Raw genomic sequence first — 27566 nt, 5'->3', positions numbered from 1 at the left:
GCCAAGATCTAGTCACCAGGGAGTTCCACCTTTGACCATTTCTCCCTGGGCCAACTTCTGCTACTCCAAGGAAACAGAGGCTGTGTGGCAGGACCAGGGGTTGGATTCAGTCATTCCAGACTTGAATTCTAGTTGCAGGACTTCCTGTCTATCATGACTGCCAAGAACGCGGGCTTCCATGTCCAGGAAGCACGGAGGCCTCCCTTGCAGGTATGTGACAGAGATGAAAGGGGACAGCATATATAAGGCAGCTCACGTAGTGCCCTGATCACAGATCAGTGACTCTGAGCTGTTCCCTTTTCCTTCACAAACTCTTTAGTGCTGTTCTGTCACAGCTGGTGCAGAAGCAGCCTGGGCAGGTACACAGGATGAAAGTTAACGGCACAGTAGCCAGGAGACAAGTGCTGCTTCAGCCAACCTGGAAGGATCAGGTGCTTATCCACAAGTTGTTTACCTTGGGAGCTACCAAGGACTCAGGAGAGAATCTGGCTGGGTTTCTTCTAGTGTTCCAGTCCTACCTCCAGAGAACCAACTGGATAAGCATGCAACCACCCTCTTTCCCACTGACAAACTCCAAGACCCTGAGTTATAGGGCAGGCATTATGGGAGAGCAGTTGCTAAGTTGCCTGGGAATCAGAGTGCCTGGGTTCAAGTCCTGGCTCTGCTTAAATCCAGCTTTCTGCTATTGCACACCCTGGGAGCAGCAGGTGATGGCTTGGAGTACTTGGGTCCTGTCACCCATGTGGGAGCCATGAATTGAATTCAGGGCTCCCGGCTTTGGCCTGTCTCAGTCCCAGATACTGCAGGCATTTGGCGAGTGACCAGTTGATAGAAAATCACAGTATCTCTCTCTTTCAAATACTAATAAATAAGAAGTTAGCATTCTAAATATCTCTAACATCCTTGAAATAGAGGGAAAAAATAAATTAAGGGACATGTTAGTTTTTAAATCCCAAGTTGGGTTTCAAAGGATATATGGTAGACTATTTCGCTAATAAAATCTCTTGCATTCTAAAAGGACAATAATTCTCTGTTTTGTTTCATTGTAAATACAATCAGGGTTGGGTATTTTCAAAGGCCTACTGTAGTTCTATGGAAGTGGAGAACCACCAGCGTGGACCTGCTCTTATTGAACCAAATCCTGGTGTAATGCATTTGTTCCCAGGGAAGGAGCTACAATACCATTGTGTTGAAGGAGCTACATACCCATTATGGCGACAACTCTAAGGAGTGAGCACCATGAATGTTACAATCCACTATGTTAAGCAGTGCCCTTTTTATGGGGCCTTTCAAAAATAATTATTGCTGACCTAAGTTCCAGAAAAAGCTGTACTTTCCCTGAGATCATCCATTCAAATAACAAAATTTACCAGGTACATTCTGCACACCAGGCCTGGTGGCAGGGCCAGCCTAGGACAAACAACAGTTTTAAAATTTTTTGATAGCAGAAAAATGGAAGAAAGTGTCTCAGGAGCCATAAATACCTAACATGACTTGGAAACCTTGTGGTAAAGTAAACTCGTAACCCACAGTATTCCGTGTTCTGAAAGCATGGCACCAGTCCTTGAGAGAATCTCATTCAGTCTATCTGTCAGGCACACAGCAAATGTTCAACAAATAACTACTAAACAAATGAGTAAATGAAATGTGTACCACAACCCTGTTACTCATCCCTGGACAGGTAGTATTGCATTCATATATACAACATACTGGAAAAAGCAATCTTGTTGGGGATATCATAAGTGATAAATGATCAAGAGATGTAGTTTATTTTGATTTTATCAACAGCAGTGATTATATTTTACATCAGAAGTGACATAAATTAAGAATGAAATATATCACTATCAATATAATCTACTGATCTCCCATACTTTAGTCCATTTTACAACAGAGATTACATTTTAATAGACATTATGACATTAATTAGTTCTTAGAAATTTTAGAAATATGGCTTATGTACCAGGCCTGGATGAGCCAAAGTCTGTGTCAGCTGCCTTAAAATGCATTCCAGGGTAAATCTGAAAAAGTTGAAATCTGAAATAGCACATGTAAAAGCGTAACAGCTGTGCCTGCAATAGTTAATTTATTTGCTGTTAAGCTGTTCTTCACACAGCTTCCTCCGTTTCTGACCATCGTAGATCTCAAGCAGGAGCAGCAAGACAAGCAGGATCATATATCTTTATTGTTTCATCCCAAGAACAGTCAGCCACCTACAAAACAAGAACAAAGCAAGAATCGTGTGCAGATCTACAGTAATTCAAAATTGGTAGCAAAATCCTAATATATGCCATTTAGAGTGCAGGTCACCCACTGGTAAGTAGATTTTTAGCTAGGAAAAACATAAGGATAAGTTTTTGATAAAAGGTCTATTTTTCCCTTTTTAAGAGACATTTCAGGGATAATTTTCAACAGACTGAAGTTGCCTGTAAGGAACTGCCCCTCCCCCACTCTACCTGAGTGCTACATAGTTCCCTACTTCCTGAGATGGGTATTGAAAAACGCATTCTGAGACTGTGAACACAGACGCTGTGCTCAGTATGTGCGGACAGAGAGGAAGCTACAGCTTAGCGCTCGCCTTCAAAAAATGTTCCATTCAGGACCGAATGTGGAAAGTACCTTAATGGAGACTCTCAGAGGAGAGGCACTTCAGGATGCTGTGGCCTTCAAACTGCCTCTCCGTACCCTTCACAGGAGTTCCACACCTGCAACCAGACTCTAAACCTGCTCAGGGTATCCACTAAAAACAGTGCCTCACAAAGGCAAACTGACGATCGTTATTTGCTTACCCTTACACTTTTAAGTTTTTATACCACGGGACACAAAGATCATGCATTAATCTCAGCTCTCTACCCTTTGTCACATGCTAGGCCCTTTAGTATGTTAAGCATCAGCTGTTCTGGAGAAAGGACTTAGAGAAACAGACTTAGGCTTCTAGTGAGAGGTATCTAAAACTGATGTTTCTGAATCCTTATTCAGCACTCTCCAGTTCAGCTTCTTATTTACTCAGGACTTAAACAGCTGACAAATGTCAAGGCCACCGAATCAGCAATGTTCATAAATCTAGACCTAATTGGTAACATGAGAAAGACCTAGAAGAGTAGTGATACAGAATCATGAATAGGGTGATTCAAATTAATGCAAATAATAATGATATTTTACCATTAGTTAATTAAACCCTATCTTGTTCCATAAATTTAAAGCTTATAATGAAAACCAGGAAGATAATAAAAAGCACTTTACTAAACTAACCAAGAGGCTCCAGAGTCCCCAGGATTGGCCCTGTGTAGAGACTTCCCGGTAAGGAACAAAGACCATGTGTTGGGGGAGGGGGAGGCGTATGGTCTCATTAATTACCATGCCCACCCCAATGGCCTCTGGTGGCATCCCTTCCCTCTTTAATTCTAGGATTGAGAGGAAACACAGGGCTCTTCCTTAATGTCCCATGGTTCCCATCTATGGCCAGCCTAAAAAAGCATTAAGAAAAAAAGACTGCTAACAAAAATAAAGCAAATGGCATGAAAATAATAATGGCTTTGCAGGAAGAGATCCAGTCATTCTCCCCTGCATGCCCTGCCCGCTTCCTGCCTCCTCCCGACAAAAGCCATCTCCCCCGGCCCCTGCCAGGGAAGGTACTCCTGGCCACCAAGAGCCCTTCCAGGCCAGACTCAGGACAGAGAGAGACATGCCAGGATGCCTCCTTTTCTGACCCCCTCGGGTCCCCTGTTCTTCACTCTCAGTTCTGACACGAAGACTCTTTGCCCATTACCTTGCTGTCACAAAGAATGGAGGACTGAAATCAGAAAAAAAGATCACTAGGTGTCCTTCGGGAAGACAGCTGGCATTGTCTTGGGGCCCCTCCGGGGGGTTACCTGATTCTGCAGGGGTATATGCCTTCCACACTGCCTTTCACTGGAATATTTTACAACTCTGCACATTACAGAAAACTGAGGGTAATGCCAATGTTTTTCATCCATAAAAGTTGGCAATGAAAACTGACTTGTGGAGTTGCAGCTGGTGTCCCAAGACATAGCTCCAGTTTCGCACCAATTAGTAAATTAATTCCAGCATTCAGTGATTTCCTATGTGAGGGTGCTTCAACACGTTCGTGGAGAAATGGGATTGAAAGATAAATTTGGGATGGGCTTTTGGCACAGCAGTTAAGAGGCTGCTTGGGATGCCTTCATCCCCTTTCAGGGTTCCTGGTTCGAATCCTGGCTCCTCTGCTTCAGCCACAACTTCCTATGCATGTGTCCTTGGGAGGCAGCAGATGATGGCTCAAGTACTTGGTTCCTCCCACGAGGGAGACCCAGATTGAGTTCAGGGCCCCTGGTTTTGATCTGGCCCATCCCTGGCTTTTGTAGGCAGTTGGGGAGTGAATCAATGGGTGAAGTTCTGTTTCTCTATTTCAATAAAAATGAAAACATAAATTTAAATAAATCAAAATAAAAAACAAAAATGTAAAGATATATTTATTTTGGTGTAAAAAGTTTTTTGAAATCCATAATTCCATGAACTTTTTGAAAATCCATGGGTGTGTCAAGATTTTCTGCTGTAAAGTCTTAAATGAGATAAATAAAACCTTTGACACCTGTCAAGAGTCATGATTACCGCTTTGAAAATTATCCTTTAATGTGGTCACACAGGCACAGGCTGGTTTGCCTCAAGAGGGTAATCATTATGTCTATGGAGCACGTTACAGGACATAACAGTAAGCAACAAACTGCACTGCATTCTGAAATGGGGAGAAGGGGAAGATAACTATACTGAAAAAAGAGGCTCAGGGGCTGGTATTGTACTGAAGCGGGTTAAGCTGCAGCTTACAATGCCAGCATTCCCTTTTAGAGCACCAGCTCCAGTCCCACCTGCTCTGCTTCTGATCCAGCTCCCTGCTAATGCACCTGGGAAGGCAGGCTAAGAGGGCCCAGGTGCGTGGACCCCTGCTACTCATATGGGAGACCCGGATGAAATTCCTAGCTCCTGGCTTTGGCCTGGCCCAACCCTGGGGAATGAATCAGTGGATAGGATCTATCCCTCTCTCTTTGTCACTCTGCCTTTAAAATAAATAAATCTTAAAAAAAAAAAAAAAAAAAAAAAAAGAGGAGGCCAGTGCCGCGGCTATCAATAGGCTAATCCTCTGCCTGCAGCACTGGCACACCAGGTTCTAGTCCAGGTCAGGGCGCTGGATTCTGTCCTGGTTGCTCCTCTTCCAGTCCAGCTCTCTGCTGTGGCCCGGGAGGGCAGTGGAGGATGGCCCAAGTGCTTGGGCCCTGCACCCGCATGGGAGACCAGGAGAAGCACCTGGCTCCTGGCTTTGGATTAGTGTGGTGCGCTGGCCACAGCGCGCCGGCCGCAGCGGCTATTGGGGGGTGAACCAACGGAAAAGGAAGAACTTTTTCTCTGTCTCTCTCACTGTCCACTCTGCCTGTCAAAAAAAGTAAAAAGGAACCAACATAAGATACACAGATATCATAATCAATTTACCAGTTTATCAGGGGATATAAAAGTGGTTTCTAGTACTTAACTATAAGAGAAACATGTAATATACATCCATTAAAATTATAATTCAATGCCAAGAAAGTGATCTTGCGATGATAATGTCTTTCTTCATGTGGCCCTCAAAAAGGCCAAAACAATAAACTGTACTTTCCCACAGGCGTTCCCCAAAGGCTGCAATCCTTAAGCTTCAGGGTGCATCTGAACCATCTGGAGGTCACAGATGGTCATCAGGCCCCTCCTTAGAGCCCTATTTCCCTGATGCCAGCACCACTGGCATCACTCCGGGCTGGTATCCAGCCTGGGGTCCTTACAACCAACATTCACAGATCAGCTTTGTAAAGTCATTAATGCACCATTTGTCTGTATACACATTTAGGGAAAAGAGGAAAGAGAATCCATAGTTTCCTTCAGACTCCCAATCCCTGACCCCAAAGACACTGATCTAGAGCACTGTGCACCTGTGCATTAGAACCACCCAGAGAACTTTCTAGTATGCAGCTAGAAGCTAGAATCTCTGATATATGGCTCAATGGGTCTCAATTTTCTTAGCTGGGTTTTTGTCATGTGAACTAAGAGTTCTTTAGCAGCACTTTATTTTTTTTTCTTTTTTGACAAGCAGAGTGGATAGTGAGAGAGAGACACAGAGAGAAAGGTCTTCCTTTTTGCTGTTGGTTCACCCTCCAATGGCCGCTGCAGCCGGCGCATCGTGCCGATCCGAAGCCAGGAGCCAGGTGCTTCTCCTGGTCTCCCATGCAGGTTAGCAGCACTTTAGGTACAAGGATTTTTTTTTATTGTCGACTAGAAGAAATTAAAAATTTCATAGGATTAAAAAATACTTAAGGGGCCAGCGCTGTGGCACAGTGGGTTAATGCCTTGGCCTGAAGCACCGGCATCCCATATGAGCACCAGTTTGAGACCCGGCTGCTCCACTTCCCATCTAGCTCTCTGCTATGGCCTGGGAAGGCAGTGGAGGTCCTTGGGCCCCTGCACCCATGTGGGAGACCAGGAGGAAGCTCCTGGCTCCTGGTTTCATATCGGCTCAGCTCTGGCCATTGGGGCCAATTGGGGAGTGAACCATCGGATGGAAGATTCATTCTCTCTCTCTCTGTCTCTGTCTCTTTGTCTCTTTCTCTCTCTATGTGTGTGTATGTGTGTGTGTATGTGTGTATAAAGCTCTGAAAAAAAAATACTTAAATACAGAGATAGACAGAGATCTCTCATATGTTGGTTCATTCTCCAAAGTCCTGCAACAATCAGAGCTGGGACAGGTCAAAGCAAAGTGTCTAAAACTCCACTGGATCTCCCACGTGGGTGGCAAGGACCCAAACACTTGAGTCATCATCTGCCTGCTCCCAGGATACACATTAATGGGAAGCTGGAATCAGAAGCAAAGCCAGGACTTGAATTCAGGCATTTCAATATGGGAAGTGGTTGTCTTAAGAGGAGTCTTAACCAGTGGATCAAATACCCACTCCCACCCTTCCTTTCTTGAGGAGAATGAAGAGATTAATATGCCACTAGTACATCAGAAAACACTTTTGCCCTATTTTCACTTTTAATTTTAGAGATTTATTTATTTTATTTGAAAGGTAGAGTTACAAAAAGAGAGGGAGATAAAAAGGAAGATACTGAGATCTTATATCCACTGGTTCACTTCCCAAATGGCTGCTATGGCCAGCACTGGGCCAGGCCAAAGCCAGGGATCTTGAACTCCATCGGTCTCCCATGTGGGTAGCAGAGGCTCAAGTACTTGGGTCATCTTCCACCGCTTTCCCAGGCATATTAGCAGGGAAATGAATTGGAAGTGGAGCAACAAGAATTCAAACAAGTGCTCATGTAGGATGCTGGCATTGCAGGTGGTGGCTAACCCACCGTGCCACAACACTGGCCCCTGTTTTCACACTTGTATTTAGAAATCTGTTTCAATGACAGATCTAAGAGATGGAACATGACTGAACTATCTTTTAAAGACTGGATTTGAAAGGCACAGTGAAAGAGAGAAAGAAAGATATATGTATCTTCCATCTCCTGGTTCACCCCTCAAATGGCTGAACAACCAGGGCAGGGCCAGGCTGAATCCAGGAGCCAGGAACTCCATCCAGGTCTCCCACAAGAGTGGCAGAGGCTCAAGCACTTGACCCATCCTCTATTGCCTTCCTTGGTATATTTGCAGGAAGCTGGATGGGAAGTGGAGCAGCTAAGACTAGAACCAGCATTCTGATATGGGATGCTCATGTAGCAGGCAACCACTTATCCTACTTCACCACAATGTCTGTCCCTTAAACTATGTTTATACAAAAACTCAAGTCCTCCTTGAAGCATTCTTAGTCTCAGTTTGTGGAGTTTCCTGGTCCTTTTCTACATAAGCCAATACTGAGAATTTCTACTTAAAGATATGAGAAAATTTGATTATTTAAGCTATGGTTAATAACAATTCTTTATTTTCTTAAGATTTGTATCCTGTTGAATTCTAAATGAACAGAGGTGGCTTAAGAGGTGAACCTAAAGAGTAAATAAAGTAAATAAACACCAACCAAAGAAAAGCCAAAATCTATTCTAAAGATAAGTGTATCCAAAGCTTTCTCTCACATCAGAGCTGAGCACAACACAGTACTTGCAAAAATAACTTGGGTTCTGTGTTGTATGACAGCCACAGAGAAGGCAAAAGTATGATGGGCAATACAGCTTTTGTATTCTAGCAACAACCACAGAGGGATGGGAACACTTGTGTGCAACTAACCCTGACTAACCCTAACTAATCCTAAGTCTGGATTCCTTTTTTGTGGACAGTAACCCTTTAATAGATGCTTGTTGAATAAATAAAATGAAATGAATGAATCCAAAGGTTTCCCTTCTAGTAGGATTTTGTTGAGTAGAGAGCTTCTCATATGGCAAAGAACAGCTGATCTGGTGTGCGGTCAGAGATTTGGGTAAAAGCATCAAGTTTCCTGGGATTTTGAGGACATATGGGAACTTTCAGTATCATGAATATTATTCAGAAGTTTCACAGGCAGCTTTCTTTCCCTAGGAGCTGTTAAATATTCCTGTGCACAAGTCTGTCTAAACATAATTCTTATACACACATATTCATCCATTCATTCAACATTTATTGAGAGCCTCTTCTGCGGCAGAACTGTGCAGAGGCTCCGGCGGGCAGCACAGGGTCCTGGCCTCTGTCCCATAGCTCATGAGCCCAGCAGAGACGTGGATGAGGGAAGAGACACCTATGACACAGAGGGTTTCTGCTATAGGTGATTTCAAAGTATTTAGCACCAGAAGAAACTTCTCTTTTAATTCTATCCGTCAAGAACTTTCTTTAGTACCTCCATATGTGCAGTGACAGAGGAATTATGAAGCCCAGCAGAAGTAGGCAAAGGTCGCCATCACATTTGAGGGAAGTGTGTGCTTCCAGGAAGAAGCTGCCTGCCTTGGCCACAGTGTCTCTTGTCATTGTGGGAAAGAGGCACGGGAAAGGAAAATGTTGTGGGCAGTGGGATGAATAAGAATAAATGAAGAATTCAAAGTTCTCGCTTGAAGGCAACCAGACTACATGATAAGCCATCTGAGGAATCCCTGAGCAATCTTTTGAGAGGGGGCTTTTTTCCTGAATCCCTTCTAGGTTTCTTGAGGGCCAGCAGCCAAGCTCTGTCTTGTTGACCCTCTTCCCTTGCAGTGCAAGTGTGCATGGAGACACGGAAGGGTGAGAGCCTCCAGGCTCAGCTTCTGTGTTCAACTGGAAAATGTATTCCTGCCCCTCAAGCCCCACTGTGGCGCATTTCATCTCAAAGGCCCCTCTGAAGCTCCTTATCCTGAGACCAAAATGCAAATCTTTCCATCAAAACTCAGAATTCAAATTATCAACATAAGAAAAAACTGTCAAAACATTGTATTTCTTTATGTAATACAAAATTTGAAAAGAGACTACATCTTCATTATTGTAAGAGCTGCTATTTTTCTATGGTGGTAAATAATAATTAGTAAGGTAAGATCTTACATAAGTTCTATTATGAATATTTAATATTTTCAACTTTAAGAATTAGCACATTGGGGTGGGTGTTGTAGTATATCTGGGTAAGTTACTTTTCTAAAAAAATATTTTATCTATTTATTTGAAAGTCAGAAAGACAGAAGGTGGGGGTGGGGTGGGATCTTCCATCTGCTGGTTCACTCCCCAAATGGCAGCAACATCTAAGGCTGGGCCAGGATGAAGCCAGGAACCAGGAGCTTTTTCCAGGTCTTCCACATGGGTGCAGGGGCCACACACTTGGGCCACCCTCCACGGCTTTCCCATGCACATCAACAGGGAGCTGGATCAGAAGTAGAGCAGCCAGGACTCGAAACAGCGCCCATATGGGATGTGGGTGCTGCAGGCGGAAGCCTAACATTCTATGCCACAGCACCAGCCCCAAGTCACTTCTTGAGACACCCGAATCCCACATCAAAGTGCCTTTTTCAAGTCCCAGCTACTCTGCTTTCAATACAGCTAACTGAGGAAGCCAGTGAGAACATTAAGAAACCACTGGAAGGAATGGAAACAAAGATGAAACAGAAAGAGGTGAAAGAGAAGGAAGAAGATGTACACTCCTGGGAACTCTCCATTTATGGCAAAGTAGGACAGAAGGCTAAAAGCCTACATACTGACCCTAAAAGAGGTTGAGAAAAGATACCCTGAAGAATGGTTTTTAACAATGACCTACATGAAAGATCTCTGTGAATGAGATCCCGGTGCAAAAAAGGGGCCATCAAAGAAGGAGGTACCTTTCTCTGAAGGGAGAACGTCCACTTTGACTATGGCCTTGTCTAAATAATGTTGGAGTTTGTGGACTCAAGAGGCTTCCATAGCCTTGGCAGCTCATGACAAGAGCTTCAGGTGATTACTGACGTCATAAATAAGCATCAATTGATAAGTCAACAACAGGAGTCACTGTGCACTTGTTCCTCATGTTGGACTTCTGTCTTTAATGTGTTGTACTATGAGAATTAACAGTAAAACTAGTCTTCAAACAGTAAGAAAATAAAATAAAATTTTGATATTAAAAAAATATATTGGTCCAAGAGCCCAGCTGAAGTTATTTTGCAAGGTAATTTGGGGAAAGTGCTGTGGTGCAGTGGGGTGAACTGCTGCTTGAGCTGCCTACATCCCATTGTGAAGAACCTGCTTAAGTCCTTGCTGCTCTGCTTCCCACCCAGTTTCCTGCTGAAGCACACTGGGAGGCAGATGACAGGTCAAGTACTTGGGTCCCTGCCACTACATGAGAAATCTGGATGGAATTCTGGGCTCTTGGCTTCAGCCTGGCTCAGTCTTAGCTGTTGTGGGCATCTGAGGAGTAAACTAGAATCAGAAGATGGAAGATCTTGACATCTGTCTCTGTCTCTCTGCTCCCCAAACCCCATGGCTCTGCCTTTCAAGCCCATGAAAAAAATGAATTTTTTAAAATACAAAAGTAATTTAGAATGTGCTAAGTCAGTAAGTTTGCTTGGTTTTTAAAGCAATCCTCTACAGTCTATGGAGGGAAAATGAGTAAGCAGGTGGGAGATTCAGGAATGGGAAGCAGAGGCTAGGGTGTCAACAACGCTGAGAAGCTGCCCTTGCAAGCGCTGTCTGGGTGCAGAGGCCAGGAGGCGCAGGCCAGCCCTGTCCACCCCATCAGTGTGTGAGATCCTACAGAGCTGGGCCTGGGCAGTGTTTACGGCTGGGGGAAAACAACAGGCTCTTGTTATATAACTTTAAGCTAAAAAATTACACAATTAGGAAAGCAGCAAGAGGAAACAGCAGAGACTAATGCCTGAGGACACTGATTGCTCCTGGCTCATGTTCTTTTCAGCTCCAAAGCCAGTCTGCTGCGACAGATGCTGCCAACACCACCTGAGATAAAGGTGCACAGGACACAAACATCCTTACTACCAATCATGTGGGCTCCCTTCTAAAACCCAATTTCAAACTCATACAAGAATTTTTAAATATTTGTATCCACTCTCAACTTTTAAATTTTATTTCTTGTTACTTATTTAAGAGAGGGAGAGGGAGGAGGAGGAGAAGAGGGAGAGGGAGAGAGATCTTCCATCAGTTGGTTCACCCTCCAAATGGCCACAACACCTAGGGTTGGGTCAGGCCAAAGGCGGGAAATCCATCAATGTCCCCCATATGGGTGGCAGAGGCTCGAGTATTTGAGTCATCATCCACTGCCTTCCAGGATATACATCAGCAGGAAAAGCTGGATTGGAAGTGGAGCAGCTGGGATTTGAAACAGGCACTCTGATATGGAGGCTTAACCACTGCACTACAATGTCCACCCCACGCCATCAGCCTGTTACAGAATACTGTGGGGAGATTGGAACCAAAGTATGAACTGAATTTTTAAATAATATCTAATATTTTTAGTAAAAAATCCACCCCAAAGATATGTTTAAAAACATACCTGAAGAAGCAGTTTAAATCAGAGCCAACTCTCAGCACCTTCCACTGAAGCAAAAGAAAAATCTGCAGGATTTCTCCTATTTTAAGGAAGTCTTTTTAGTAGTTCTGTTCCTAGCACAGATAGACTAAGGTATTTATTCCTATAGATGATGTTTACAGAGCATTTTGGGAGTCTCAGAAGTCATGTCTGTAGTATAACCACAACTTTGAAACACACGCATACAAAAAGAACAAAGATTGGAAGACCAGAACTGTTGGGAAAGAGGGATGGGCTAAGACTTGGGAAGAAGCTTCTAGAGTGTTGGCAATGTTCTGGCTCTTAATCTGGACGGTAGTTGTACAGGTGTGGCTACTTCCTGAGCTGCATGTACACTTAAAATATACAGACTTTTCAATATGAATATTACACTCCTCTTAAAAAGTTTTTTTACAAGGGCTGAAAAAGAAACATGGTAATATGGTAAAACAGAGCTTTGTTCTAGAATGGTAGGATCTTTAATTATTTTTTTCTTTCAAATGTAATTTCCCAAATTTCATCATGATGTGAACTTTATTAAACTTTATTTTTAAACTTAATTAAACATATAGAAGTGTATCTTTAGATTAATGGTGTCTACTTTTAAAAAGACATAGAAATAACTATGTCTCAAAAGGAATATGGGAATTTATGTAGAGCTGGACTCAGCCTACACACTAAAGTAGTTTCATAGAGCACTCAAAAGACCATAACTGACACTGTAGTAAGTGGAGGAATTCTAATGGTAAGTTATACAGACAGTCTAATTATATAAATGGGTATGATACAGGTCTAGAATCACAAACCCCAAAACAGAAAGGAATATCCAATTTAGAAATAATAAGGATAAGGTGGGAAGGAGAAAATGCCATGACTGTACAAATCATGATCAGAGAGAAAAAAATCAAAGAAAAAATTTCTCAAGCGAAAGATAATTTCAGCCTGGTTAACAAGAGAAGGCACAGAGTATTTCTCAGCAATTATCCTTAAAGAATGACCCCAGACACTTATTTGTCAAGTTTTAAACCTTTAAAGACTAGATCTTACATTCTGTCAAGAAGAAAGGTGGTAAGAATGCCTTTGGATCTCATTTTTCAGATCTCTAAGAAGTGAGAATCGAAATAGAAAAAGAATTATAAATACAAGAACTGAAAAAAATCTCTTTTAAGACCAAGAATATATTAAGACACAGAGTCCCAAAGTCTCACCAGCAAGGTCCTACCGCTGTTAAGATCAAAAGAGACAACAGGGTGTTTTGTTTTTTTAATATGTATTTATTTACTTATTTGAAAGTAAGAGAGATGGGAGAGACAGTGAGAAAGAGAGAGAGAGCTCTTCTATCCACCAGTTCACTCCCCAGATGGCCACAATAGCCGGGGTTGGGCCAGGCTGAAGCCAGCAGCCAAAAGCTTCTTCAGGTCTCCCACATGAGTAGCAGAGGCCCAAGCACTTGGACCACCCTTTGATGCTTTTCCCAGGCTATCAGCAGGGAACTGGATCAGAACTGAAGCAGCCAGGACTCAAATCAGCATCCATATGGGTTGCCAGCATCAAAGGCAGTGGCGGCCGGCACCATGGCTTAACAGGCTAATCCTCAACCTTGCGGCGCCAGCACACAGGGTTCTAGTCCCGGTTGGGGCACTGGATTCTATCCCAGTTGCCCCTCTTCCAGGCCAGCTCTCTGCTATGGCCCGGGAAGGCAGTGGAGGATGGCCCAAGTGCTTGGGCCCTGCACCCGCATGGGAGATCAGGAGAAACACCTGGCTCCTGCCATCGGATCAGCGCGGTGCGCCGGCAGCAGCGTGCCAACCGCGGCGGCCATTGGAGGGTGAACCAACGGCAAAAAAGGAAGACCTTTCTCTCTGTCTCTCTCTCTCACTATCCACTCTGCCTGTCAAAAAGAAAAAAAAAAAGGCAATGGCTTTACTCATTATGCCACAACGCCAGCCCTGACAAAAGAGTTTTGAAAACAGATGTAAAGATATGAAGAGAAAGATATTTTCTAAAAGAGTAACATATGAACACAGAGTGAATTCACATCAATTTGCAATTAGTAAGCCTGAACATAGAGCGTGAAAATAAAGGCTAAATACAACATGTAAAAAATAATGTAGGGGTGGGTATTTGGGCTGGCGGTTAAGTTGCTGTTTGGGATGCTAACAATCCATAATATCAGAGTGTGTGGGTTTGTGTCCTGATCTACTCCTGATTCCAGCTTCCTGCTAATGTGTGCCCTACAAGGCAGAAGTATTGGTTCAAGTAATTGGGTCCCTGCCAAGCAAGTGGGAGACCTGGGTTAAGTTCCTGGCTCCTCACTTTGGCTTGGTGTAGTCCTAGCCATTGTGGGCAAGTTACGTATGAACTAGCAGATGGGAGTCTTATCTGTCTCTCTCTGTCAAATGATTTTTTTTTTAACTTAAAATAAAAAATAATAATTTAACCCACCAACTATACCAAAAAGGTTAGTGAGGTTGATTTTGAATGACTAAAAATTCTTTGCAGCTCCTCCCATCAAGAAGTGAATTGATTCTCCAACTGCTGGAATCTGAGCTGGTCTCCTGCTCTGCTCTGGAACAAAACCATGTCATGTGACTTCAAGGCTCATCTACAAGAGGACACACAGCTTTTGTTCCCACCCTCTTAGGACATACAACTGCTAAGTGGAGAAGCATGAGCCCGCTTGGAGAAACTCAGCCTGGAAGACAGCCAGCACCATCCACCAGACATGTGAATGAGGGTCATCTAAGAGCAGGCAATCCCAGGTAAGCCATGCGATGACTGGAACCAACTGAGATCAAAGAAGAACTGGCAGACTGAGCCCAGCCCAAATTGCTGACTCAAAGCATAGAATCTTGAGCAAAACTATTGCTTTAAAATAAGTATCATGGAGGAGTTTACTATACAGTAACTGATAAACATAATACAAGTGAGGGAAAAAATATGAAGATTAATCATGACCTTGAGTCTTACTTCCTCTAGAAATGAGCTTAATATTTCACTGTAAAAACATAAATTATAAGCATAACTCATTTTAATGCATTCTGAATTACTGTGCTTTACAAATTGAAGGTTTGTTGCAACCCTGTGTCAAGCAAGCACATTGATGTCATTTTTCCATCAGCATGTGTTCATTTCCTGTCTGTGTTTTGTTCCGATAATTCCAAGAATGTTTCAAACTTTTTCATTATTATTGTTGCTGTTACAATGATCTGTGATGTTATTTTAATTTATTAATTTATTTTTATTTATTTGAAAGGCAGAAATAGAGACAAAAGGAGATGTTCCAGGGCTGGTGCTGTGGTGTGGAAGGTTAGCCACCACTTACAGAGCCAGTATCCCATCTGGGCACTGGTTTGAGTCCTGGCTGCTTCACTTCCCATCCAGCTCCCTGCTAATGCACCTGAGAAAATGGCGGAAGATGGCCCATGTGTTTGGGCCCCTGGTACTCATGTGGAAGACCCTGTTGAAGCTCCTGACTCCTGGCTTCAGCCTGGCCCAGCCCCAGCTGTTGTAGAAATTTGGGAATGAACCAGCAGATGGAAGATCTTTCTCTCTCTCTCTTGTCTCTTTCTCTAACTGCCTTCAAATAAATGATCTTTAAAAAAACTGAAAGAGAGGGTAAAAAGAATTCTCCCATCTGCTGGAACTCCCTAGATACCTGTAACCATTAGGGTTTGGCCAGCACAAAACTAGGAGCCCAGAACTCAATCTACGTCTCTCCACCAACCTTCAGTCAGTAGCCATCAACATTGGGGCAAGATCCTTCACCAGCAAAAAGATCACAACTTGCTGAAGGCTCAGATGTTCATTAGCATTTTTAGCAATAAAGTATTTTCAAATCAAGGTCAATATATTGTTCTTTTACACACAATACCTTTGCACACTTAACAGATTACAGTATAGTGTAAATATCATGTATATGCACTGGGGGGCAAAAAAATTCATTTGATTTCCTTTACTGCAAAGTTCACTTCATTGCCACTGTTAACACATAGTATCTCTGAAGTATGCCTGTAATAATATAAATAATCCAAATGTTTGTGTTAAAATGTGTTGGCAATGTGTGGAAGGGGCCGGCACTGTGACGCGGTAGTTTAAAGCCCCAGCCTGCAGCACTGGCATCCGTTATGGGTGCTGGTTCAAGTCCTGGCGGCTCCTCTTCCCATCCAGCTCTCTGTTATGGTCTAGGAAAGCAGCAGAAGATGGCCCAAGTGCTTGAGCCCTTGCAGCCATGTGGAAGACCCGAAAGAAGCTCCTGGCTCCTGGCTTCGGATCAGCTCAGCTCTGGCTGTTGTGGAGTGAACTAGTGGAATGGAAGGGCTCTCTCTGGATCTACCTCTCTTTGTAACTCTTTCAAATAAATAAAATAAATCTTTAAAAAAAAATAATGTGTGGGAAAAAATACTGATGGAGAGCATCATCCTAGCTTCAAAGGAAAATTTAAAGTCTAAACCTGAATATAAATAAAACAGAGACAAAAAACATAAACTTACAAGGAGACAAATACTGCAAACACATCACTGAAAATACTCCCCCTAAAATAAGCGGATCCTGGATTTGTAGTTAGAGGACCTCTTCTTCAAATCTAAAGTCATAAAGTTTAGCCTAAAGAGTCTCAAAGTTTCTCACATCTGTCATTTTTTATCTTTTTTAAAGGGGATGTTTTGATTAATTATATTTAATATAATTATTGATATGGTTGGATTCAAAGGTTTTCTACATGTAAGATCATGTTACCTATGTAGAGAAGTAATTTTACTTATTCACTTCCAATTCTGAAGTCTTTTTCATTCTTTTTCTTGCCTAATGGCACTGGCTAGGACTTCCTATATTATGATGATGGATGTGGTGTATGTAGGCATCTTTGTCTTGTTTCTGATTTCAGAGGAAAACCTTTCAGTCTTACCACTGAGTATGGTGCTGGCTGTGGGTTTTTCATACATGGCCTTTGTTATGTTGAGGTGACTTATCATTTTTTTTATTATTCTATTTATCTCCACTACTGGTTTATGAGTTATACCTCTTTTTCTAAAATTTCATAAAAGATACCACAGGATTTACAATACACATATTGAATTTATCACAGTCTACCATCAAATAATATTATATTGCTTTATATGTAGTATAAGAACTTCACAACAGCATACTTCCAATTCTTCCTTCCTTCTCTTGCTCTATTACTTTCACATATCCTACTCTTCCAAATAAACTTTCCCCCAGGTAGGCAAGCCTAGATACAAAACTGCCTATTTGAAACCTTCCTTGGAATGTCAGACAGGAGCTATCGCAAACATATCTCATGACTGTTCCTGTTTCAAACTTATTCCTTTCCCTCTACTTCAGGAAATTAAACCATTGGCCACCTTGTCTCCTAGACCCAAATCACAGGAATAAACCTTGATTCTTCTGCTTCTTTCATAGCCCATTTCTAACCCATCAGTAAATGCTGTTGTGGTTACCTTCAAAATGTTAGGCCGAACCATATGGAAGTTTCAGCATTTTCTCATGTCTATTCCTTTTTATCTGTCTTTTAATTAGGGTTTTTTCACTATTTATATTTAATGTAATATTTACACTTAATACATCTTTTAAAAATTCATGGAAATATATGTTACCATTAAAAACTTTTTAAATGTATTCATTTGAGAGGTAGAGAGACAGAGGAACAGATAAACAGAGATAAAAGAGAGCTCCCATCTGCTGGTTCACTCCCCAAATGGCTGCAATAGCTGGGGGCTGTGCAGATCTGAAGCTAGGAACCAGGAGCTTCTTCCAGGTCTCCCATGTGGGTGCAGGGGCCCGAGCACTTGGGCCATCTTTCACTGCTTTCTCAAGCACATTAGCAGGGAGCTGGATTGGAAATGGAACAACCGGGACTCACACCAGTGCCCATATGGGATGCTGGCGCTGCAGGCCGTGGATTTTACCCACCATGCCATAGCACTGTTCCCAAATTATCTTTTTTTTAGAAAATTTTTATTTATTTTTATTTTATTTGGAAGGCAGAAAGAGAAAGAATGAGATCATCCATCCGCTAGTTCACTCCCTAAATGTTCACAACAACAGCTGGGCCAGGCCAAAGCCTGGAGACCAGAACTCTATTCGGGACTCCCATGCGGAAGGCAGGGACCCAAGCACTTGAGCCATCACCTACTGCCTCCCAGGATTAGCAGAAAGCTGGACTGGAAGCAAAATAAATGGGATTCAAACCAAGCACTTTGATATGGGGTGTGGCATCCCAGGCAGCAACTTAGGCCACTGCAGCGAATGTCTCTCTCTCCCCTCCCGTCCACGTGTCATCCTTTCATTCTATTTTCCCATGAACTTTCTCAAACACCCTCATATATTCTGAATCTCTCTCTCTCTGTGACTAGGGCTCTGAATAACTATTATTCTTTGCCTGGTTTACTTTAAGCGACTCAAAATTGACCTCTTAGCGTCCACTCTTACCTACAGTCTAGTCTATTCTCCCACAGCTACCAGAATGATCTTCTAAACATACAAGTCTGATTTTATCGTTTCCTGCTAAACCTCCAATGGCTTTCTAAAGCAATTTCAATGACAGTCACGCGAGGTCTACAAAGACTACACAATTCGGCCCCCACCTACTCCCTATCACTCCCCCCCACTCTCTAGGCTTCTTTCTGCCCCGCAATCACACCAAGCCCAGTACCCTCTCAAAGAACTGACATGTGCCATTACCTCTGTGAAAAACATTCCTCTCTTAAGGTTTTGAATGGCAGGCTCCATTTCATTAGTCAGGTTTCAGCTCAAATTTCACTTGGAGAGCCTTTGACAGACCATTCATGCAAAAGTACCCCCTCCTGCGTCATTCTGTATCAAACTGCTCCAATTCTGAAAAGCACTTATTACCACAGACCAATACCCGCGGTTAGCAGGCACTTGACAAATACTTATTAAATTAATAGATATTTCCCCAAAGCATCCTTTGTGTTCCTCTATTTTAGCATTTTTCACACTATGCTGTAATTACCTGTTCCACCCAGCCATAGTACTCAACAAATATGACAGAAGGAAATGAAGGAGTAAATCAATGCATGTCAAAACAGCACTGAAACAGTCACTACGTAGTAACACTTTTAACAGATTAAAAACACATTGGATATAAAAGCTGCATTAAATGATAAAAGATTCTTCAACACTTCATTCTTATGACCAATAACACATAGCAACATTACATAAATAAAACACTAAAGAATAGGGGATATACTGAACTCTCTATTGAAGCCTTAACTCCCTATGTGACTATATTTGAAAACAGGGACTACAAAGAGTCCTTCTTATTTTCAGATTCTACATCCGTGGATTCAACCAACCAGAGATCAAAAATAGCCAGAAAACAATTACTGTGCAGGAACCGAACATGTGCAGAGTTTTTCCTTGTAATTCTTCCCTAAACAATTTAGCGTAACAACTATTTACATAGTACTGACATTGTATTAGGCATCAGAAATAACCTAGAGATGCTTTAAAGTACATGGTACGATGTGTATAGGTCATAGGCACCATTTTAAAGGATCTGAGCACCCACAGATTTTGGTACCTACAGGAGCAGGCAGTGTTCTGGAGCCAATCCCAAGGATACAGAGGGACAATAGTTAGGGGGAGATGAGGTCAACTGGCTGGGGCCCACGATTAGTGTCCTCATGAGAAGAGCACTCTTTTTCTATCATGTGACGACACAGTGAGAAGGCAGCCAAGAGAGGCCTCACCAGAAGCCGACCCTGTCAGACCCCCATGTGGGACTTCAGTCTCCAGAACAGTGAGAAAATAAACGTGTGCTGCGTAAGCCACCTAGTCTCCAGTACTCCGTTGTTCTGTAATAGTCTCAGCTAATACAGGGGGAAGTAAAATTCAGTTATTAACCACAATACTCAATTTTTAAAAGTATAACAAGTTCTTCAAAATATGCTGTCAAAATTCTCATGCTGAAAACTCTACAATAGATCAGGAGGATATACACTCTTTCACTCCCAAGCACTGGCCTCTCATGGCAGAGTGTGTGGCACCCTGGCACCGTGGCCTCTGGTGATCTTCCTCCTGTCTCTTCATATCCTTAACACTTACTTAACTCATCAGATCTCAGAGGAGCCTGGCTTCCACACAGACCTTTTAACTAGGTCAAATGCCCATCCTGACCATGGATGCCCGAGGCACAGGGTCCGTTTCCTCTGTAGACCTTGCTTCAGCTGTCTGTTGACATTCATTTGTAGACAATCTGATGTCACACTGGACTAAATGCTTTATGAAGTCAAGGGCCATGTTTATTTTTGCTCCCCATTCAATGCCTAGTACCTAGCATAAGGTCTGGCATATGAAAATGTTTGCTGAAAGAATAAATGAATGAGAGAGAGTACTCTTATTTCTAAGGTCATTCCAATCCCCAAATGGTCCCACTATGGATAACTCAGAGGCGACTGCTACTGCACTTGAACTGTGTAACATGTTGCTGAGCCTGCTGCTCATTTACAGCTCAGACTCCTGCTTCCCGACTCCCAGTTGCTTTCAACAGCACCTACTTCCTTAATACAAATGTAATTTGCTTATCCAACTGGAAGAGACAGATGGCAATCACCAGGCTACGAACAAAATATATGGCCTGGCCATAAAACCTCTTATTATTGAAGGATGTATGTCACCAATTAATAAGTCCTCTGACCTCAAAGTTCCTTTAATAAGGGTGGGCCCATGTATGGAGGATTTAGAGAATATGTGGCACTCCTCGGCCGTGGGGGGGGGGGGGGGGGGACTGCAGTGCCTAAGGAAATGGAGGAGCCAAAGGTGTTGATGCAGGTCCCAGCCTGGCTCTCACACAGGACAGGTAACAGAGATGTGTAAGAATGAATACTTGATGAATATTTACTTAGGATTCTTATTCCGGTATTGCTATGTTTCAATGAGTACACTATAACTTGTTTTTTATTAACTAGGATAGGAAACAGGTTATTAAAAAGTATCTGTAAGGAACATATTTCTTGGAAAAGAAACTAGTTTGTTTGCAGCACTTTCACATTAAAGATAGGGCCATTTCACTCATAACCATTTCCATTTCATCTCTGCTTACATGCTAGTAAGTCACTTTTAAACAATTATTTTAATGTGGAGCATACTCTAATGTCTACTGAGAATATTTTAAACTCAGAATTACATCTCAAATTCCTTAAATTAAGTCTATATTTATTTAAATTTAAGAATGTTGTTATGTGAAATGGGATTTTTTTTAACTTCTAAAACTTATCATAAAAGCATAATTCCTTAGAATTTCCACATATTTTGTGTGTCATTGATATGTGAAGTTTTTTCAGTCTTGTTATAAAGTGCTTCATCACTCAATACATAATAATGTTTCTGATCTGAATTTATAATTTCTGAAACTGAAATAGCTTTAAAAAAAAAAAACCTGAAAAATCTTTAAGTCTAAAATATTCTCAAGTCCTCAAGAGAACAAAAAGGGGGAAATATAAAGTTTATTCATTAAAATAGTAATTGTTCTCCATCTGAAGCCTTCAGCTCGACAGGGGTTGTGGAGACCAGAGAGACAGGCCTGAGGGCATGGATTCACCCCAGGTCTCCCTGCCTATTTCAACAGTTGAGTCTGGCACTCTCTTCACTCACCTCGGTGGACTTTCCTCCCCATTAAATCTTGCTCTTGTGCCTCCTTTCTCTACTGGGAGAGACCCACTCAAAGCCTTCATTGTTAGGCATAACCCCTTTTGAAAAAGTTCCTTTTTGCCTTATGAGAAGAGAGGTATGTCCAGTTTCTGGGTATGTCTTATTCTCTAGTATTTCAGTGCTCTGATGATGAAATTTATATAGCAAAGAATAACAGGTTACTTAATGTGCTTAGCTCCACCCTAAAGGGAACGGACATGTTTATTCAAAAAACAACACATGCCACACGTAGAGCTAGCTGGGAACTGTGTGAGCAGCAAACCACATCATGAGATTGAACCTGTTACCTGAGTAGGGCTTTGAAGACTTAAATCTAAACCACAGGTGAATTCTGTATGATGCTCCACTGTTTCAAGAAGAGGATCAGGCCTTGAAAAGTTCCAGAATCTGTGAAGATAAACACAAAGAAACAGTGCTAGTACAAAAATGATCTTCTAAAACCTTTGTACTAAGAAAAATTAAGATAATCGACTTAACAAAGACTTTCTCAAAATAGTCTCAACCAATTTATAAATGCAGAGCTCCACTACTAAAAAATCTAGTAAGAAAAAAAGCTCGCCGTTCCACTGTATCAGAAAGCAAAACGGAATTATTAATCAATCTAGCCACATAAAATATCATTGTGTTCCCATTAGTACAGCATTTGATAGACGCTTCAGTTTTAAACAACCATTTCATACTGTACAAGGACATCTGTGATGAGCGACACTGTGCCTTTGTAGCAATTTCTGAAAGCACTTACGGCTATAATACAAGCATACTGGATTAGTTGAACTCTAACACTTTGATGTTAAATACTACTTCATTTCTCAACAACTGACTTGAAAAGACCTTAGGTTCAAGTCATATTTCAGCAGCAATTCAAATCCTTATGAAAACCTCCTTAATTCTAAAGTTTTTTTTTTTTTGAGGCACAGACTTATTACATTCTTTATCAATATAATTTCTAGAATCAAGAAATTCAGAAACGTGTTTCCTGAGCTAATATTATATATTCTACTCCTCCTCTCTATACTGGGGGTGGTAATATTTACCATAATACAGCTCTGATTTCTACTGTGCAGAGAACTTGGCCCTATTTTCAATACACAAAATAGTACTTTATTTCTAAAGCTTTTTTTTGTTCATCATCATTTTTATTTGGCTCTAAACATACCATAAAAACGACATATTCAGAATCCTAGAATCAGATCCCAATTTAACTTCTCTAATGAGCTACCATGGCACACACTGAAGGTTTGGCAGATCCCTTTGAAACAGAGTAAATACACAGAATCAACAGTCACAGTTTGTTTAACCTGGTGGTATTATTTTCCTAATAAATACAGAGTTGGCCCTATTAACTTCTGAAAAGGATTGTTGCTATGGATAATTCACTGTGGGGTACCAGAGAGACAATGAATAAACAGCTCATTTATAAGATTACTAAAAGCCACAGATATTTAGGCAGAACGATTTACTTCTGAACATCTGTCTGTTCAAACAAACGAGGGAACAAGCTGTAGGCCTTCTCAGAAATCCTAAAAGTGGTCTCCTCTGTCTTCAAATATTCATCTCTTCAGGTCTAGACACTGAATTGTACCAAAATCAAATTTCCTTGATAAGGTTTATATAAGCAAAAGTAAACATGAGATTGTATAACCTCATTTCTAAAATATGGTTATTCATTGATTTACATGATTTGAAACAATAACCAAATTATTTTGCATATACACAAGATTTTTTTTTGAAAGGCAGAGTGGACAGTGAGAGACAGAGACAGAGAGAAAGGTCTTCCTTTTCCGTTGGTTCACCCCCCAAATGGCTGCTGCGGCCGGTGCACTGCGCTGATCCGAAGCCAGGAGCCAGGTGCTTCTCCTGGTCTCCCATGCGGGTGCAGTGCACAGGCACCTGGGCCATCCTCCACTGCACTCCCGGGCCACAGCAGAAAGCTGGCCTGGAAGAGGAGCAACCAGGACAGGATCTGGCACCCCGACCGGGACTAGAACCCGGGTTGCCGGCGCCGCAGGAGGATTAGCCTAGTGAGCCGCAGCGCTAGCCTCATTTCTAAAATATGGTTATTCATTGATTTACATGATTTGAAACAATAACCAAATTATTTTGCATATACACACGATGTTCCAAAAGCAATTCAAAATAGTTTGTAAAATATATATTTCATGACAAAAGAAGTGAATTAAGGGAAAATTAAGGGTAGGAAAGAAGCTGGAAACTTCAACGGGATTGGTAAATAAGTTATATATACTTGACAAGCCAAGACCTAAAGTTACTAACTTTTCAAAGAGCCAAAGGAAAAGGGAAAATATAATCGGGCCCCAAATTCAGAGTTCTACAACCAAACTGACCCTGGAAGTTTCAGAAGGAAATTTTCCCTTGGGAGTTCCCTACTAAGGAAACACAGAGATGTTGTTTCAGGGCCCAGTGAGTAGTACAGCTGTTAAGTCAGCACTTGGGACACCCCCATTCTGCTAATGGTTGTGTTGCCTGGTTGGAGTCCTGCCTACTCCTGGGAGGCAGCAGATGATGGCTCAAGTACTTCCACCCCTACCACCCACATGTCAGACCCAGATGGGAAACCCGAATTCAGTTCTGGCCTCTTGACTTTGGTCTGGCCCAGCCAGGGCTGTTGTGAGCATTTGGGGGAGTGAATTAGCAGACAGATCTCAACTCTGTCTCTCTCTTTCAAACAAAATGAAAATAAATAATTTAAAAAGAGAGATATGTTTCACCAACTGCTCCTTATGAGTCAATGGCATCACCTCAAAGGGTAATTGGTAGAATCAATCTATAGGAAAGTCAATTTGATATAATCCATGAATTCAGTTCTCTGACTTCACTTAGGATTCAGATTTTATTCCTGTGGAATGGATAAGCTAAATATTCTTCAAGAAAGTCATTAAAATTGATATAAGTAGATTTTTTTTTCACTTTTATTTGAAAGGCAGAGAGAGAGAGAGGTCGTCTATGTGCTGGTTTACTCCCCAGATGCCCACAACAGCCAGAGATGGATGGGACTAGCTGAAGCCAGAAGCCCAGAATTCCATCCGGGTCTCCCACATGGTTGGCATCACTTCTGCTTTCCAGGGTGCACATCGACAGGAAGCTGATCGGAAGCACAGCAGCTGGGACTCCAGGCATTCCAAGGCGGGATGTGCTCATCACAGCAGCCAGTTAACTGCTGTACGAAATGCCCACCCCAGTAAAAGTCACAGCAGCAAAAACTCATTTGTGCCTTCTAGCCAAGTTCCTGCTATCGTTCCTTGAGTCAGGAAGGACAACGCTGCACTGAGGACAAGACAGGAGCAGGAGGCCCTATGCAAATAAGGTGCCCGGCAAGGACATGCGTGTGAAGCCACCCAACCTTAGCCGGAAAGCATGAGAGAAGTCACACATTCAGGGGAATGAGATGCTTTTCAAAAAATGTCACTTAACGTGGCTGGCACTGTGTGAGGTAGCAGGAAAACCTGCTGTCTGGAGCGCTGGCATCCCATATGGGCAACGGTTGGAGTCCCAGCTGCTCCACTTCTGATCCAGCTTCCTGCTAATGGGCCTGGGAAAGCAGTGGAAGATGGCCCAAGTACTTGGGCCCTAGCACCCACATGGGAGACCTGGAAGAAGCTCCTGGCTTGCTTGCTTGCTCACTTGCTCTCTCTCTCTCCTTCTCTCTAACTCTGCCTTTCAAATAAACAATATATTTTTTTTTTAAATTCCAACTGAATCTGTTCTAATACACAACTAAATGGGCAGTCAAGACCTCAGAGAATTCTACACCAGAGTCACAGACATCATGACTCCAACCCTGGGATAAACCATCTAATATCAGTCTTGCTTTCTGCAAAAAATTCATCAAACAAAATGCAAGTTAGCTCTAAAGAGGCTCTGTGGTAGAGAGAGGGTTAGTGTAGTGAATCGCAGAGAAACACTTCTCTCCATTCTACCACTTCACAGCTCTGACAGAAATCACAGGTACACAAAACATACACCTTACGGTGCAAAAATCACGAGAGGTTCATTTTCAACCATATGCTCACTAGGTGCCTAGTTCAGCATTTTAAAAGCAACTAAAAGTCCTACATAAAACATAAAACAAACAGCAACCATCACAAAAACTCAGAAAGTATAGCAGTAAGTGGAATAATGAAACCAGTCTTTGGCTGGAGAGGATTTGCTTACATTAAGGGAACTTAGGCTTCAAAATCCTTACCCTCAAGGGGCTCAGTAGCCAGGAAAATCAGAAGAAATTTGTATTAACATGTATCTATTTAAAATAATTTGCAGAACACTACAATTTTTAAAAATCATTTTCAAAAAATTTATTTGAGCCAGCGCCACAGCTCACTTGCCTACAGCTCTGGCACCCTAGGTTCTAGTCCCAGTTGCTCCTCTTCCAGTCCAGCTCTCTGCTGTGGCCTGGGAGGGCGGTGGAGGATGGCCCAAGTGCTTGGAGCCTGCACCGCATGGGAGACCAGGAAGAAGCACCTGGCTCCTGGCTTCGGATCAGCGCAGCACGCTGGCCGGAGCAGCCATCGGTGGGGTGAACCAACGGCAAAGGAAGACCTTTCTCTCTATCTCTCCCTCTCACTGTCTAACTCTGCCTGTCAAAAAAAAAAAAATTATTTGATGTACTTGAAAGGCAGAGTTATACAGAGAGGGAGAGATAAAGAGAGATTTTCCATCTGCTGGTTCACGCCCCACAAATGTGCCCCAACAGGCAGGGCTAGGCCAGGCCGACACCTGGAGCCAAGAGCTTCATCTGGGTCTCCTATGTGTGTACAGAAATCAAAGTTTGTGAGCCATCTTCTGCTGTTCTCCTAGATGCATCAGCAGGGAAACAGAGCTGCCTGGATTGGAACTGGCACCCAATTGGGATCCCGCATTGCAGGTTGTGGGTTAACCCACTGTGTCACAATGCTGGTCCCTAAAAAATCATTTTTAAATATAGTAAATTACACAAACTAAGTTGAGAAAGCCAAAAGCTAAGCAAAACGTCAGTACACTATAATTTATGTTTAAACTGCTACTGGCTTTTTAGTAACAAAAGAAATATATGTAGTTCTTTCCTCATTCCCTTCCACTGCTAACCACTGTTGATAGCCTGATTTGCATGCATTTTCTATGTATCTCCATGCCAGTTCCACCAAGAAAGGGTGAGTCGAGGGGAGGAGCTGACAGGAGGAAGGTGGGTGTTTCCCCAGGTTTTCTCATGTTCTCAACTCTGGGAACAGGCAAGGAGTCTCTCCCTGCAACTTTCTTCTGGACTCAAGGGTCTCTTAAGTGCTATGTATTCAGCACCTATCCACCTACCCACCATTTTACACACATGTAAAATGGGCTCCTTTTTATTGGGAGAAGTCAAACTACATCTACCAGTAAGTGGTCCATAAGACACACGCTATTTAAGTGAAATGTTTGTTTTAGTCTAGTATATAATACAACCTGGTGCCTTTTTGTCTCTTTGCTGATATAATTACTCACTCTTTAGCTCTCTCATGGGAAGTAAATAGACTTGCTAGGCCTCCAGTGATTAAAATAATAAAGAACTATATGGACATTTTTCATTTAAATTGGAGAACATAATGCAACGTCAGAATACAACTTGGGTGAGTTACTTTTTGTCTTTTGGCTCCACAATTATTTAACAAACCAAGTATGCAGCACTCTATTATTTCAAAAATTAGGCTGCAATTACTTCTATTTTACTCAAATGTAATTTGAAATTTCTGCACTAATAGTTTTGAAACTTAGCCAATACATGAATTCAGCAGAAGGTTTAAACTATCTTAGTTCTTCCATTTTCTTTCCTGTCCTTAACTTATATGAGTTAGGCATTAATTCTTTGCCAACCTTTGCTAACTACGAGAAAAGTATAGGGAAATGTAAGGTGATTTTTCAATGCCTTACATGTACATTAATTTCAGTTGTGTTTTATAATCTTAGGCACAA

General features: G+C 42.1%; 1 protein-coding gene across 1 annotated transcript in view; it reads right to left on the bottom strand.

Moving 5' to 3' along the window:
- Nucleotides 1–1746: 1746 nt before the first annotated feature.
- The window catches only part of PEX7 (peroxisomal biogenesis factor 7), an 80911-nt gene continuing 55091 nt past the window's right edge, over nt 1747–27566 (bottom strand). Inside the window, exons 9-10 of the mRNA XM_062186821.1 lie at nt 21911–22010; nt 1747–2210 (exon numbers count right to left, since the gene is read on the bottom strand). Coding sequence (XP_062042805.1) covers nt 2142–2210; nt 21911–22010 — 169 coding nt within the window. The 3' untranslated portion in view covers nt 1747–2141. The remainder of the gene's footprint in view (nt 2211–21910; nt 22011–27566) is intronic.

This window comes from Lepus europaeus, chromosome 3, assembly GCF_033115175.1.
Source record: "Lepus europaeus isolate LE1 chromosome 3, mLepTim1.pri, whole genome shotgun sequence".
In the NCBI taxonomy this organism is placed as follows: domain Eukaryota; kingdom Metazoa; phylum Chordata; class Mammalia; order Lagomorpha; family Leporidae; genus Lepus; species Lepus europaeus.
This window is presented reverse-complemented; position numbering and strand designations above follow the sequence as displayed.